Consider the following 12,817-nt stretch of genomic DNA (forward strand, 5'->3'; position numbering starts at 1 on the left):
CCTCTAAAACTATAAGCATGGTTCCTATATGGTGTCAGAAAAAGCATCCTAAGCAAAACAGTACTGCAAAAGACCAATTAAATGCTTGAAGCAGCTTTAAAGGAAGTCTTTTTGAAAGCAAGGTCATTTCTGTCTCAAACAATGCATTCTCCTTGCCTAAAACCTGAGTTTGCAGAGCCTGTGTAAGGAGTGCTATTTTTTTAAGCTAGCCCATCTCTTCACTGAGAGCCAACGTCAAAAGGATCAAATGTATCAGTAAGATAAACTAGAGCACCTAAAATGGACCCTGGAATGAGGGAAAAGGCTCTCTTAATCTGAGCTGCACAGGGAAAGAATCATAGAATGGTTTGGATTGGATGGGATCTTAAAGATCATTCAGTTCCAACCCTCCTACCACGGGCAGGGACACCTCCCACCAGCCCACGTTGATCAAGGCCTCATCCAAACCAGCCTTGAACACCTCCAGGGAAAGGGCAGCCACAGCCTCCCTGGGCACCCTGTACCAGTGTCTCACCACCCTCACTCTCAAGAATTTCTTCCTAATCTCCAGTCTCAATCTCCCCTCCTCCAGCTTTAATCCACTCCCTCTCATCCTGTCACTACAAGCCCTTGTCAAAGCTCCCTCCCCAGCTTCCACGCTGGTCCCTTTCAGGTACTGGCAGGCCACTGTGATGTCTCCCAGGAGCCTTCTTTTCTCCAGGCTGAAGAGAAGAGAGCTCTTTTTTTGATAAACAACTACCAGGAGAAACTTGAGTGCGTCAGTGGGTAAGAGACAAGTTGTCTTCATCTTCTCACTCTGCTCCTTCAAACCTTGAGCGGCACACGCAGCATAAATAATTCATGGCCGTTTCCGAGGCTCGCACCGCATTACTCAGTGCAATGTGACTGCCGTCGTGGCTCCTTCACACTTCACTCCTTCCTTACCCTTCCCAGGTCTTAGGGGAAAAAAACACCCCAAAACCCAACAAAAAAAATCACCACCCAAAGGGGGTCTTTGCACATGGGCTTCAAACTTGGCCTTCCCCTTGCAGACAGCAGAAGCTGGCGCTTTGAGGAGGGAATGGGTTTGTCTCGTCCATTCCGGTGCTATTTGCACATGCCTGGGTTTCTTAGGCTTGAAACCCCCCTCACACTCACACAAGAACACAATAGCAATAGATTTGGGATAATTCTCATTCTAAGAACAGACAAAAGTTGAATTAGGGTCAATTACCAGTTTGTCTTTCTGCCTTTCACCATGGATTAGAAATCCACTTCTTCCATTGCCCTCTGGGTACGTGACCTTGCAGACACCAACTCTACTGAGGCCACCTCCTTCTTGTGGCAACCAGCCCCCACTGGAGTCATCTCGGGTCATAACCACAGCTTTGACTCGCACAATATAGCTGTCACTGCAAGGGCAACAAAGAGAGAAACAAAACCTTTTGTGAGCATCACACAGTCCCATCAGAGCTGCCTTCTGAGGGCAGTTTCGCCCCGGCTGGGGCTGGGCCCCAGTTTAGTTTCTGCTCAGGATGGAAGTCTGCCTCTGTGTGACAGACAGCCACGACCAAGGAAAGAGAACCCATCAAATGGCAAGGAAAGAAGACACCAGGTTTCCAAATGTCAAAAGCTCATGGTCCTGGAAACTCTTTATGTAGCTGGGGATAGTGATCAAGAGAGCAGGGTGGTCCAGGCAGCACATGGGATGCATTGGGGCATCAGTCTCCACAGTTCTGGAAGAGCACATGGAGTCCAACTAACCCGTGAACAAGGAGGTGAAGGGTTTGGGAACAAATTGGAATCTTAGAATCACAGAATCATAGGCTCATGGAATTGTTAGGGTTGGAAGGGACCTCAAGGAGCAGCCAGTTCCAACCCCCCTGCCATGGGCAGGGACACCTCACACTACAGCAGGTTGCTCACAGCCACATCCAGCCTGGCCTGAAAAACCTCCAGGCAGGAGGCTTCCACCACCTCCCTGGGCAACCTGTGCCAGTGTCTCACCACCCTCAGGGGGAAGAACTTCTTCCTGACATCCAATCTGACTCTCCCCACTTCTAGTTTTCTTCCATTCCCCCCAGTCCTATCACTCCCTGACACCCTCAGAAGTCCCTCCCCAACTTCCTTGTAGCCCCCTTCAGATACTGGAAGGCCACAAGAAGGTCTTCTCAGAGCCTTCTCCTCTCCAGACTGAACAGCCCCAGCTCCTTCAGTCTGTCCTCATAGGAAAGGAGCTCCAGCCCTCTGATCATCTAATTACTGAAGTGTTCTTTTTAAGACACTCAAATTCCTCTGCAGCTGGGACAGCCTTATGGGGAAAAAAAAACCAACCCAAAAACAAAACAAACCCCAGTGTGGCTCCAGCTGGCACCTCAAACAAAAGGAAATGGGAATCATCTCAGCTTAGATGACACCACAGGACATCTCTCAGGGACATCATGTCCCTGAAACAGCTCTACCAGCATTTTCAAGGTCTTCAAAGGCAGTATGTCACAACCTCACAAGAAGCCATTCTAGAAGCACTTGAGATTTGGGCATAAGCCACCAAGGCATGATTACCCATCAGCCATGCACAACCACAGCACTTTCAGCTACAGAGCCACAGAGATGCCCAAGAGTGCCCACAAAGGTGCCACAAAGCACTCAAACCTGGCCAAAACTGGGAACATCAGCAGGGGCCAAGACAGCTGTTATTTTTCCTTTGCCAGCCTTATTTCATGGAGTCACCAACTTCAGCACTGGCTCTGCACAATGAAGACAGCACACACATGAATCACAGAATCATGGAATGGCTCAGGTTGGGAGGGACCTCAGAGATCACCTACTCCAACCCCCCAGCCTTGGGCAGCAATGTCTCTCAACTAGACCTGGTTGCTCAAAGCCTCATCTAATCTGCCTCTTAACACCCCCAGGAAGGAGGCATCCACCGTCCCCCAGGGCATCCTGTGCCAGTGCCTCACCACCCTCATACTGATGAGCTTCTTCCTGGGCTCCAGTCTAACCCTGCTCTCCCTCAGCTTCAAATCATTCCTGTCTCCAGACAGCCTTATGAAAGTCCCTCTCCAGCTCTCCTGTAGGATCCCTTCAGGTATTGGAAGATGCTTAAATTCCATTGCCTGTTGCTCTGAGAACTTTACACAGGCTGCCAAAAAGCTTTCCAGCATACTCAGATACACGACCCACACACAGCTGACACACAAGGCATTCAGAGAACAAACATTCTGAAGAGTAATGTTGCTCCTGTGTCCTTAAAGCAGCATCCTGCTGCAGGGGACAGGCCAGGTGTGTCCTAGACAGCCTGGCTGGCTGGGCTGAGGTCAGTTGTATGAGATTCAGCAAGGCTGAGCGCTGGGTCCTGCACTCGAGTCACAAACCCATGAAGGCTGCAGGATTGGGGCAGAGCAGCTGGAAACTACCCAGCAGAGAAAGCCCTGGCAGTGTTGGTGGACAGCTGGCTGGAGATGAGCCAGGGGGTGCCCAGGTGGCCAAGAAGGCCACCAGCAGCATGGCCAGGAGTGAGAACGCTGTGACCAGCAGGAGCAGGGAAGTGTACTCAGCACTGCTGAGGCCATAGCTTCAGTATTAGATTGTCTGGGGGCTCCCACTCCAAGGAAGACACTGAAGTGCTGCAGTGGGTTCAGAGGAGCACTGAAGCTGGTGGAAGGTCCTAGAGTACACATCTTGTGAGGGCCAGCTGAGGGAACTGCGATTGGCTAGTCTGGAGGAAACCAGGTGAGGGGAGACTTTCTGGCTCTCTGCAACTGGTCTTCTCCCTCGTGGGAAGTGATAGGACAAGCAGAAATGGCCTCAAGTTACACTGGAAGAGGTTCAGGTTGGATATGTGAAGAAAATTCTTCACTGGAAGGGTTCTCAAAGACTTGCACAGGCTCCCCAGGGAGGTGGCTGAATCCCCATCCCTGGAGCCACCACCAGAAGTGTTTAAAAAGAGCCTGGAGGAGGCACTCGGTGCCATGGGTTAGTTGATTAGATGGGGTTGGGTGATAGGTTGGACTTGATGATCTCAAAGGTCTTTTCCAACCTGCTGAATTCTGTATTCTTTACCCTGTTCCAGGTCCACGTAAGGACATTGCTTCCTTAGAACAGAAGTTGTTTTATTCCCTTTGTTATTTAATGTTACAGCACTCCACAGAGGCTGTGGCTGGCTGAGAGCATCCAAAATGCTGGGGAGAGAAGCAGAAGCTTGCAAATCCCACGGGGATGGCGCTGATGAGGCCTTCCTGGGCACCAAAGTGGTGAAACAAACCACACTCAAGCCATCCACCTGCACTTTTTCCACAGCAACTGGGCAATTTTGACTGCTCCAGGAGAAATGGTTGATGAGGTATTGAATGGTGAATGAAAATATGTGGTCCATTCCCATTAATGAGATAGCAGCTGCTGCTGAGATAAGAAAAGCCTTTCAGAGAGCGAGAAATGAAACAGCTAAAGAAACCCACTGCAGCCTTAGCTCCCTTTCTTTTATTGGCTTCTTAAAACTTTTAAGACTGCTCTAATTGTGGGGTTTGTGGCCTGAGCATTTCATGCAAACCATTCTTAATTACACTCTTAAATGGAATACTTTGCTATCTTAACCCTACATATTTGTCTTCAACAGCCTTAAAAGCTTAGGAAGAAAGTATCTGCAGGGATTACCCAGCTGCATGGCAGCTGGCCAGTGTGTTCCAGGGCTGCTCCAGGTTGTTTGCCTGCCCCACCCTGAGCGAAAAAAACACCCCCAACAAAACCAAAAACCCAAACAAACAAAACAGCATAATGAACTTGAGGAGTAAAGGGAATGCAGAAAAGCCTCTGCTGTTTTTCTTGGAAGGAAAAGAGAGCTCTTTAAAAATTATAGCTGATGGCTGTGAAGAGATACCTATAAAAAAAGTACATTAAAAGCACAAGCCCAGAGCATACTTGTGTGTAATTGCTGCTCTGGAGGATCTGGAGGCTCTTCCTGGGCTGCAGCAAGAGAAGTGTGGCCAGCAGGGCCAGGGAGGGGATTCTGCCCCTCTGCTCCACTCTGCTGAGACCCCACCTGGAGCTCTGTGTCCAGCTCTGGAGCCTCTCTTCCAGGAAGGAGCTGGAGGTGCTGGAAGGGGTCCAGAGAAGGGCCAGGAGGGTGAGCAGAGGGCTGGAGCTGCTCTGCTCTGGAGACAGCCTGAGAGAGTTGGGGTTGTGCAGTCTGGAGAGGAGAAGGCTCCCAGGAGACCTTCTTGTGGCCTTGCAGGATCTGAAGGGGGCTCCAAGCAAGCTGGGGAGGGACTTTTGAGGGTGTCAGGGAGTGATAGGACTGGGGGGAATGGAAAAACACTGGAAGTGGGTAGAATCAGACTGGATGTTAGGAAGAAGTTCTTCCCCATGAAGGTGGTGAGACCCTGCAAGAGGTTGCCCAGGGAGGTGGTGGAAGCCTCCTGCCTGGAGGTTTTTCAGGCCAGGCTGGATGTGGCTGTGAGCAACCTGCTGCAGTGTGAGGTGTCCCTGCCCTTGGCAGGGGGGTTGGAACTGGAGTCTCTCGGGACCTTGAGGTCCCTTCCAACCCTAACAATTCTATGAGTCTATCATTCCTAACCAAGAAGTGGGTGAGTGAGTGTCTGCTCCAGCTGAACCACTGCTACAGTACCCAGAGCCTAAATTCCACAAAGCATTTACAGGACATATTTCTGCTGCAAATGTCTGTATCTGAGATCAACAATTCCCAAGAGGAAAAGCCAAGTACTCCAACCCACCACATTTGCTGCTTTCCTTTGAGTTGCACAGAATCACAAAGTTGCTTTGTTTGGAAAAGGCTTCCAAGATCATTGAGTCCAACCTGCAGCTTAAGACCACCATGGCCATTAAACCATGTGCCCAAGAGCCATGTCCACAGGTGTCTTGAACACCTCCAAGGACAGGGACTCCATCGCCTCCCTGGGCAGCCTGTGCCAATCCCTGACCACTCTTGCAGTAAAGAAATTGTTCTTCATCTCCGACCTAAACCTCCCCTGGCACAATTTCAGACTATTTCTTCTTGTCCTCTCACCTGATACTAGTGAGAAGAGACCAACCCCCACCTCACTCCAACCTTTCAGGTAGCTGGGGAGAGCAATGGGGCCTTCTCCTCAGCCTCCTCCAGAATGAACACCTCCAGTTCCCTCAGCTGCTGCTCACGAGCCCTGCTCTCCAGACCCTTTCCCAGCTTTGCTGTTCTCTGGACCTGCTCCAGCACTTCAATGTCCTTCTTGCAATGAGGGGCCCCAAACTGAACCCAGTATTCAAGGTGCAGCTTCACCAGCACCAAGTACAGGGGCATGATCACTTCCCTACTCCTGCTGGCCAGACTATTCCTGATCCAGGCCTGGATGCTGTTGGCCACCTGAGCACACTGCTGCCTCATGTTCAGCAGGCTGTCAAACAGACATTCAGCCCCTAAACCACTTCCCAGACACCTTCCATAACTCAACAGTGTTCTTCCCTCTGGCCAGGCTAGTAGACCAAACATAAGCTTCCATGCTAATGCAGCACTGCAGCATCTTCCTCCCTTCTTGACTTTGCAGCCAGAAGAAATCTAGGTCTCAGACAGAAAGGGAACTGCATATAATAGGTTTCAAAATGATGGACTGCACCAACATTCCCAGACCCCAGATTTCAGGGAAACAGGAGAGCTTCAGGACAGCAGGAGGCTGAGAAAGCAACAGCAGCAGATGCTGGGCTGTTCAGCTGCCCTCAACAGTAGACACCATGTGCTTCATCCCCAGTTCAACTGTACGAACCCATCCAAATCTAGCTGCCTGATTGCTGAGGCACAACCCTGTCTCTGACTGAGCTGGAGGTACTTCAGGGTGCTCTTACTCTACCCCTGCTACAGAGACTCTAACAGCTGCAGTTAAAGCCATTCTGTTCTACCCTGGTGAACACTGGGAATTATATTGCAGAGATCTTGCCTGGAGTTCATTCCACAGCCATAGAGCAGAGGCATTTTGAGGGAAGAAATGAAAAGCCTGCTATCTTCTTTACCTGATGCATGGGCCATGAACCTTCTAGCAAGGGTGAAATATCTGCATTTTCTCCTTTAAAATCCTAACTGATCACTTTGTTGGAAAGAAAACTTCTGAGTGCCCAAAGTTACAGCACAAGAAGCTCCTCAGGAGCCAGCAATGCCTTCATGCAGCCCAGCAAGCAGCTGTGTGCTGGGCTGCAGCCAGAGGAGTGTGGGCAGCAGGGCAAGAGAGGGGATTCTGCCCTCAGACTCTGCTCTGCTCAGACCTCACCTCCAATCCTGCCTCCAGTTCTGGTGTCCCCAGCAGAAGGAGGACACAGAGCTGCTGGAGTGAGGCCAGAGGAGGCCAAAAGATGAGCCAAGGGCTGGAGCAGCTCTGCTGTGAGCACAGGCTGAGGGAGCTGGGGCTGTGCAGCCTGGAGAGGAGAAGGCTCCAGGGGCACCTCAGAGCTGCCTTGCAATAGCTGAAGGGATCCTGCAGGGAGGCTGCAGAGGGACTTTTGCTGAGGGTGTCTGGAGACAGGCCAGGGGGGAATGGTTTGAAGCTGAGGCAGAGCAGGGTCAGGCTGGAGCTGAGGGAGAAGTTCAACAGTACAAGGGTGGTGAGGCACTGGAATAGGTTACCCTAGAGGGTTGTGCATACTTCTTCCTCCCTGGGGGTGTTAAGGGGCAGATTAGATGAGGCCTTGAGCAACCAGGTCTGGTCGAGACACGTCCCTGCCCATGGTAGGGAGACTGGAATAGATGATCTGAGATTCCTTCCAACCTGAGCCATTCTATGAAGATGAAGTTGATATTTTGATATAATTTAGATTTCTAGCAGGCTTGAAGCTTTTTTATTATCTACCAGCAAAGAAACAAACCACCCACCTGCAGCCCTTTGGTCAAACAATCCAGTAAAGGTGAGCCTTTAGAAAATCATGGAAAAACCTTCCAGAAACTTTGCCTTGCTTCTCACCTCTGCATCACAGCAGGAACACAAAACCACTGTACCTGTAACCCATCTCCAGTACCACAGATTTGTCTTTCAGATCCAGCAGTGCCAGAATTGAAAGGCACCTGGGAAAATTTTAGGTTCTGCCTGGTCAGAGTAAATACAAAGCATTTCAAATTCCACATGCCTTGCTCCAGAGATGTTGGCTGAGTCTACGCCTGGGCACAGAGTAACACAGAGTAACCTTACTAGCTCAATTTCAGGACATTTCTCTCTGTCTCAACAAAAGGGGAAAACATTGTTGGCATTCAGCATTTCCTCCCAGCTTGCCTCCAACTCCCTGCTTCATGCCTGGCTGCTGAATTGAGTTTGGCTTTGTGCATCCTGATCATTTCAGGGGGAAAAAAACCCCTAAAACCAAAACAAAACCCAAACCCACCAACTCCCCCCCAAACCCAAACAAGCAAATAAACCCCAGCAAACAAATCAAAACAAAATATTAAGCCAAAGACCTCTGCTAGCTGCAGCAGCACAGACGGTGGGAGAGGAAAGTCCTGCCCCAAAGGAAGCACCTGTGCAGGATCTGGATATCACCAGCAGTGTTACAGGGCACACAGTGTCCTACCTGCACATCCCATAAAGCATCACAGAGTAGTCTGGCACAAAGCTTAATCAGTGCTGGGGTTTTGCTGCTGAGTGCTGCCCAAAATCTTGTGTGCAGCACAAAAGCCCAACCCAGCAGGGTGAGAACTCGGATGGCCTTGCAGGGTCCTGGAAGCAGCAGGGATGCTGAAGCGCCTTCAAGCCTCCAAAGCTTTGTCTTCCTATAGGACACATGGCCTTGCACAAGGGACACAGCTCCTAGAGTCTGGAGTAAACCCAGAGGAACCACACTTTGATTTAATTTTTCATTCCTTGATGCCTTTCTGGTCCCAGAGCAGCTCCAAAGGCAGAATGAAGAGGGGTCAGGTCATGGAATCACAGAGTGCTGGGGGTTGGAAGGGACCTCCAAAGATCACCCAGCACAGGTCACACAGGAACACATCCAGGTAGGGGTGGAAATGCTCCAGAGAAGGAGACTCCACAACCTCTCTGGGCAGCCTGCTCCAGGGTTCTGTCACCCTCACAATGATAAAGTTTTCCCTTCTGTTCCCATGGAACCTCCTCTGCTCCAGCTTGCCCCCACTGCCCCTTGTGCTGTCCTTGGACATCCCTGAGCAGAGTCTGGCTCTGTCCTCCTGACACTGCCCTGCACATCTTTATCAACAGCAATGAGGTCACCCTCAGGCTCCTCTGCTCCAAGCTACAGAGCCCTCAGCTCCCTCAGCCTGTCCTCAGCAGGGAGATGTTCCACTGCCTGCAGCAGCTTTGTGGCTCTGTGCTGGACTCTTTCAATCAATTCCCTGAGGTCCTTCTTGAACCGAGGGGCCCAGAACTGGACACAATATTCCACAGCCAGTCCCCAGCATGCCTGGGTTTGCTTCCAGTGCTGCCTCCCATCCAGAAATCCCCTTTAGGGGGGAAAAAAAAAACACCTAAAAAATTACTTTTAATTTTGTTTTGGTTTGTTTTCAGAAGAAAAAGGCCTCCTCCAAAAAGCCAAGACACCTGCAAGAACCCAGCCGCCGCCTCCACAGCTCCTTTAGACACAGGCAGCAAGGAACAAAGGAACCCTTCACCCAAAGCTTTGTTCAACGTTTGAGGCTGAGCTTATTGAGTTTACAAGAAAACAGCTCCAGCCTAACTTGCTTATGAGGTTTCACAGTCCCATCATGATTTCAGATCCTTCCAGGAAGCACTTGGGGGGGAAAAAAGCGTTTCAGATATGTATTTTTATATATATCCCCCCCAAAAAAGGCAGACAGGAATAAACTCTAGAATGTAGATATGGTTCTTCTCTATTGGTTTCTTTTAGAGATATATAGAACTCCTTTTTCCTGGTTGATGCATATTTCCCCCACTGCATTGTCTTTACATGACACACACTAAAGCATCAGCTCCTGCTACCAGAGTAATTCTCCTGCTGCATTTTCACGATGCAATGTCCCAACTAATCTGGAAGCACCAAAGGAGGACATGCTGCAGACAGAGCCCTTGGCCCTGGCTTATAGAAGCACAGAATTCTTTAGCGTGGCAAAAAGCTCCAAGATCATTGCATCCAACCAGCAACCCAACATCACCATGGTGATTAAACCATGTCCCACGGTGCTATGTCCACAGGTGTCTCGAACACCTCCTGGGATGGTGACTCCAGCACCTCCTTGGGCAGCCTGTTCCAATGCCTGACCACTCTGGCAGGAAAGACATTTTTCCTAACATCCAACCTAAACCTTCCCTGGTGCCACTGGCAAAAGGCTTTTTAGGGGGAGGAAAAGGAAGCAAGCAGGCAAGCAAAGATCTACTGACACAGCTCAAGTGCTCTGATTCTTAAGGTCCATGCCCAGAAATCAGCTTCCTGTGCAACCAATACTGAACTAACAGGTGAGTCTGAAGTGGAAGATTTAGGACAAAAGAAAATGCCTCCAAGCTGTGCCAGGGTAGGTTTAGATTGGATAGTCAGAACATTTTCTTGCCTGCAAGAGTGGTCAGGCATTGGAATAGGCTGCCCAGAGAGGTGGTGGAGTTACTGTCCCTGGAGGTGTCCAAAACCACTCTGGGGCAGGGTTTAGTGGGCAGGGTGGTGCTGGGTTGATGGTTGGACTGGATGATCTTAGAGGGGTCTTCCAGCCTGCATGACTCTGTGACTGATTTCCTACTCCCAGCCACATCGATTCATCTATGCAACATCTTGCTGAAGCTGTGTTAGAGCCAGGGAAAGCTGCAGCAGAAGTCGTTACAAAAACACCACCAGAAGGCATTTTTTCCTGAAAGACAGCCACACCACCCCTGGGAGGCATGCTAAGGACAAATCCTCTAATGAGCAACCATTCAATACTCCCAGAATCATTTCAGGTGGAAAAGACATCTAGGACCATCAAGTCCAACTGTCAGCCCAACACTACCGTGCCCACCAAACCATGACCCCAAGTGCAAAGTGCCATGCCTACACATTGTTTGGATGCCTCCAAGGATGGGAACTCAACCACCTCCTTAGGAAGCCTGCTCCAGTCTTTGAGAACCATTTCAGTGAAGAAGTTTCGTCTAATATCCAACCTAACCCATCTCTAGGGCAATTTGAAGCCATTTCCTCTTGCCCTATAAATAAAATGCCTTGGAAAAAAAAAAATCACAGTGAACCTTCTCCCTGGAGAAGTGAATTACCTCAGGAACTCTTTGCAGCTTTGCACAGTGGCTGCTTTGTCAGTGATTGCAAATCACAGGCCTGGGGTTTGGGGTTTATTTGCAGTTATTTATATGCAGTCTTGAGGAGAAGGACTTGGGGGTGTCAGCTGATGACAAACTCTCCAGGAGCCAGCAATGGTCGCTGGCAGCCCAGCAGGCAGCTGTGTGCTGAGCTGCATTTAAAGCAGGGAGAGCAGCAGCACAGGGAGGGGATTCTGCCCCTCTGCTCTGCTGACACTCTGCCGGGAACACTGCGTCCAGCTCTGCTGCCCCCAGTGTAACAGGGACATGGAGCTGCTGGAGTGGGTCCAGAGGAGGCCACGAAGATGATCAAGGGGCTGCAGAACCTCCAGGTGAGAGAGTTGGGGCTATTCAGCCTGGAGAAGAGAAGGCTCCTGGGAGACCTTAGAGCAGCTTTCCAGTACATGAAGGGGCTCCAGGAGAGCCAGGGAAGAACTTTTGAGAAGGGCTGGGAGTGACAGGATGAGAGGGAATGGACTGAAGCTTGAGGAGGGTAGATTGAAACTGGAGATGAGGAAGAAATTCTTGCCAGTGAGAGTGGTGGGACACTGGAGCCCAGGGAGGCTGCCCCCTCCCTGGAGGTGTTCAAAGCCAGGCTGGATGAGGCCTTGAGCAACCTGGGCTGGTGGGAAGTGTCCCTGCCCACCCACAGCAGCAGGGGTGGAACTGGATGATCTTCAAGGTCCCTTCCAACCTAAACCATCCTATGAATCTACAAATTTTACATTAAAACCCAACATCCCTCCCAAACTGCCAAAGCCTTTCTTCCAACCTATTTAATGGGTCAGTTCTGCAAGCAATCATTGCAGCTGCACCTGCCAGGATGCCTTGGAAAGCTGTGAGGAGCAGCTAACCCAACAAAGGTGCATTTAATAAGATAATGTGTTTAAATCATTTCCCCTGCAGCTCCTGAAGCTGGCCAGCGAGCAGCAGAGGCAAGAGCTGCACGCTCAGGTCCTCCTCTTCTCGTGCAAGGGTGCTAAATATTAGCAGATTTCAGGGAGAGCTGATTAGTACTATCATTTGCTGTAATGAGAAAGGAAGTTGTTATTACAGGACAGATGGTATTTGTTTTGTATCACATGCAAGATAAGCAAAAAGCACATGAAGGCTTAGCCAGTCAAACAGGTAGCTGCAGGAGATCTGCATCCTGGATTGAACTCCCCAACCACTCCCCCACCTCTGAAAGAAAGCCACAAGCAAGTCCTCCTCTAATTTTCTTCTAACTTATAATGACCATAAACACTCCATTGCTGTCACCCTGTGTTAGCTGAGTGGTGATTTGCAGCAAAAAACCCCCAAGAAATAAAAGCATGGCAACGATGCTGCAGCCTCCCTTCTTGTACAATGAGGTCAGGGATTTGATGCCACTCACCAAAAACTGCAGAGGAATGGGATGGAGAAATACACCCAGCTCAGAAGATGACAATTTTCACACCACCCTGCTTCCTCATGCAAGGAGTTTTTGCTGCCATGTCATGACAGACCACTGTGATGCCCATGCTCAGGCTGCCCAGGGAGGTTAGAGTCACCAGCTCTGCAGGTGCTCAGCAACACATAGAAATGGCATCCTGGCCTGCACCAGAAACTGTGGCCAGCAGGAGCAGGGAGGTCATTGT

At 50.1% G+C, this 12,817-nt stretch overlaps 1 protein-coding gene across 1 annotated transcript in view; it reads right to left on the minus strand.

The window, feature by feature from the left end:
* SPRED2 (sprouty related EVH1 domain containing 2) overlaps window positions 1-12,817 on the minus strand; it is an 82,283-nt gene that overhangs the window by 33,706 nt on the left and 35,760 nt on the right. Inside the window, exon 2 of the mRNA XM_054177291.1 lies at window positions 1,214-1,391. Within this exon, the coding sequence (XP_054033266.1) occupies window positions 1,214-1,391 (178 nt within the window). The remainder of the gene's footprint in view (window positions 1-1,213; window positions 1,392-12,817) is intronic.

The sequence above is a fragment of the Dryobates pubescens genome, chromosome 39 (genome assembly GCF_014839835.1).
Source record: "Dryobates pubescens isolate bDryPub1 chromosome 39, bDryPub1.pri, whole genome shotgun sequence".
Classification (NCBI taxonomy): domain Eukaryota; kingdom Metazoa; phylum Chordata; class Aves; order Piciformes; family Picidae; genus Dryobates; species Dryobates pubescens.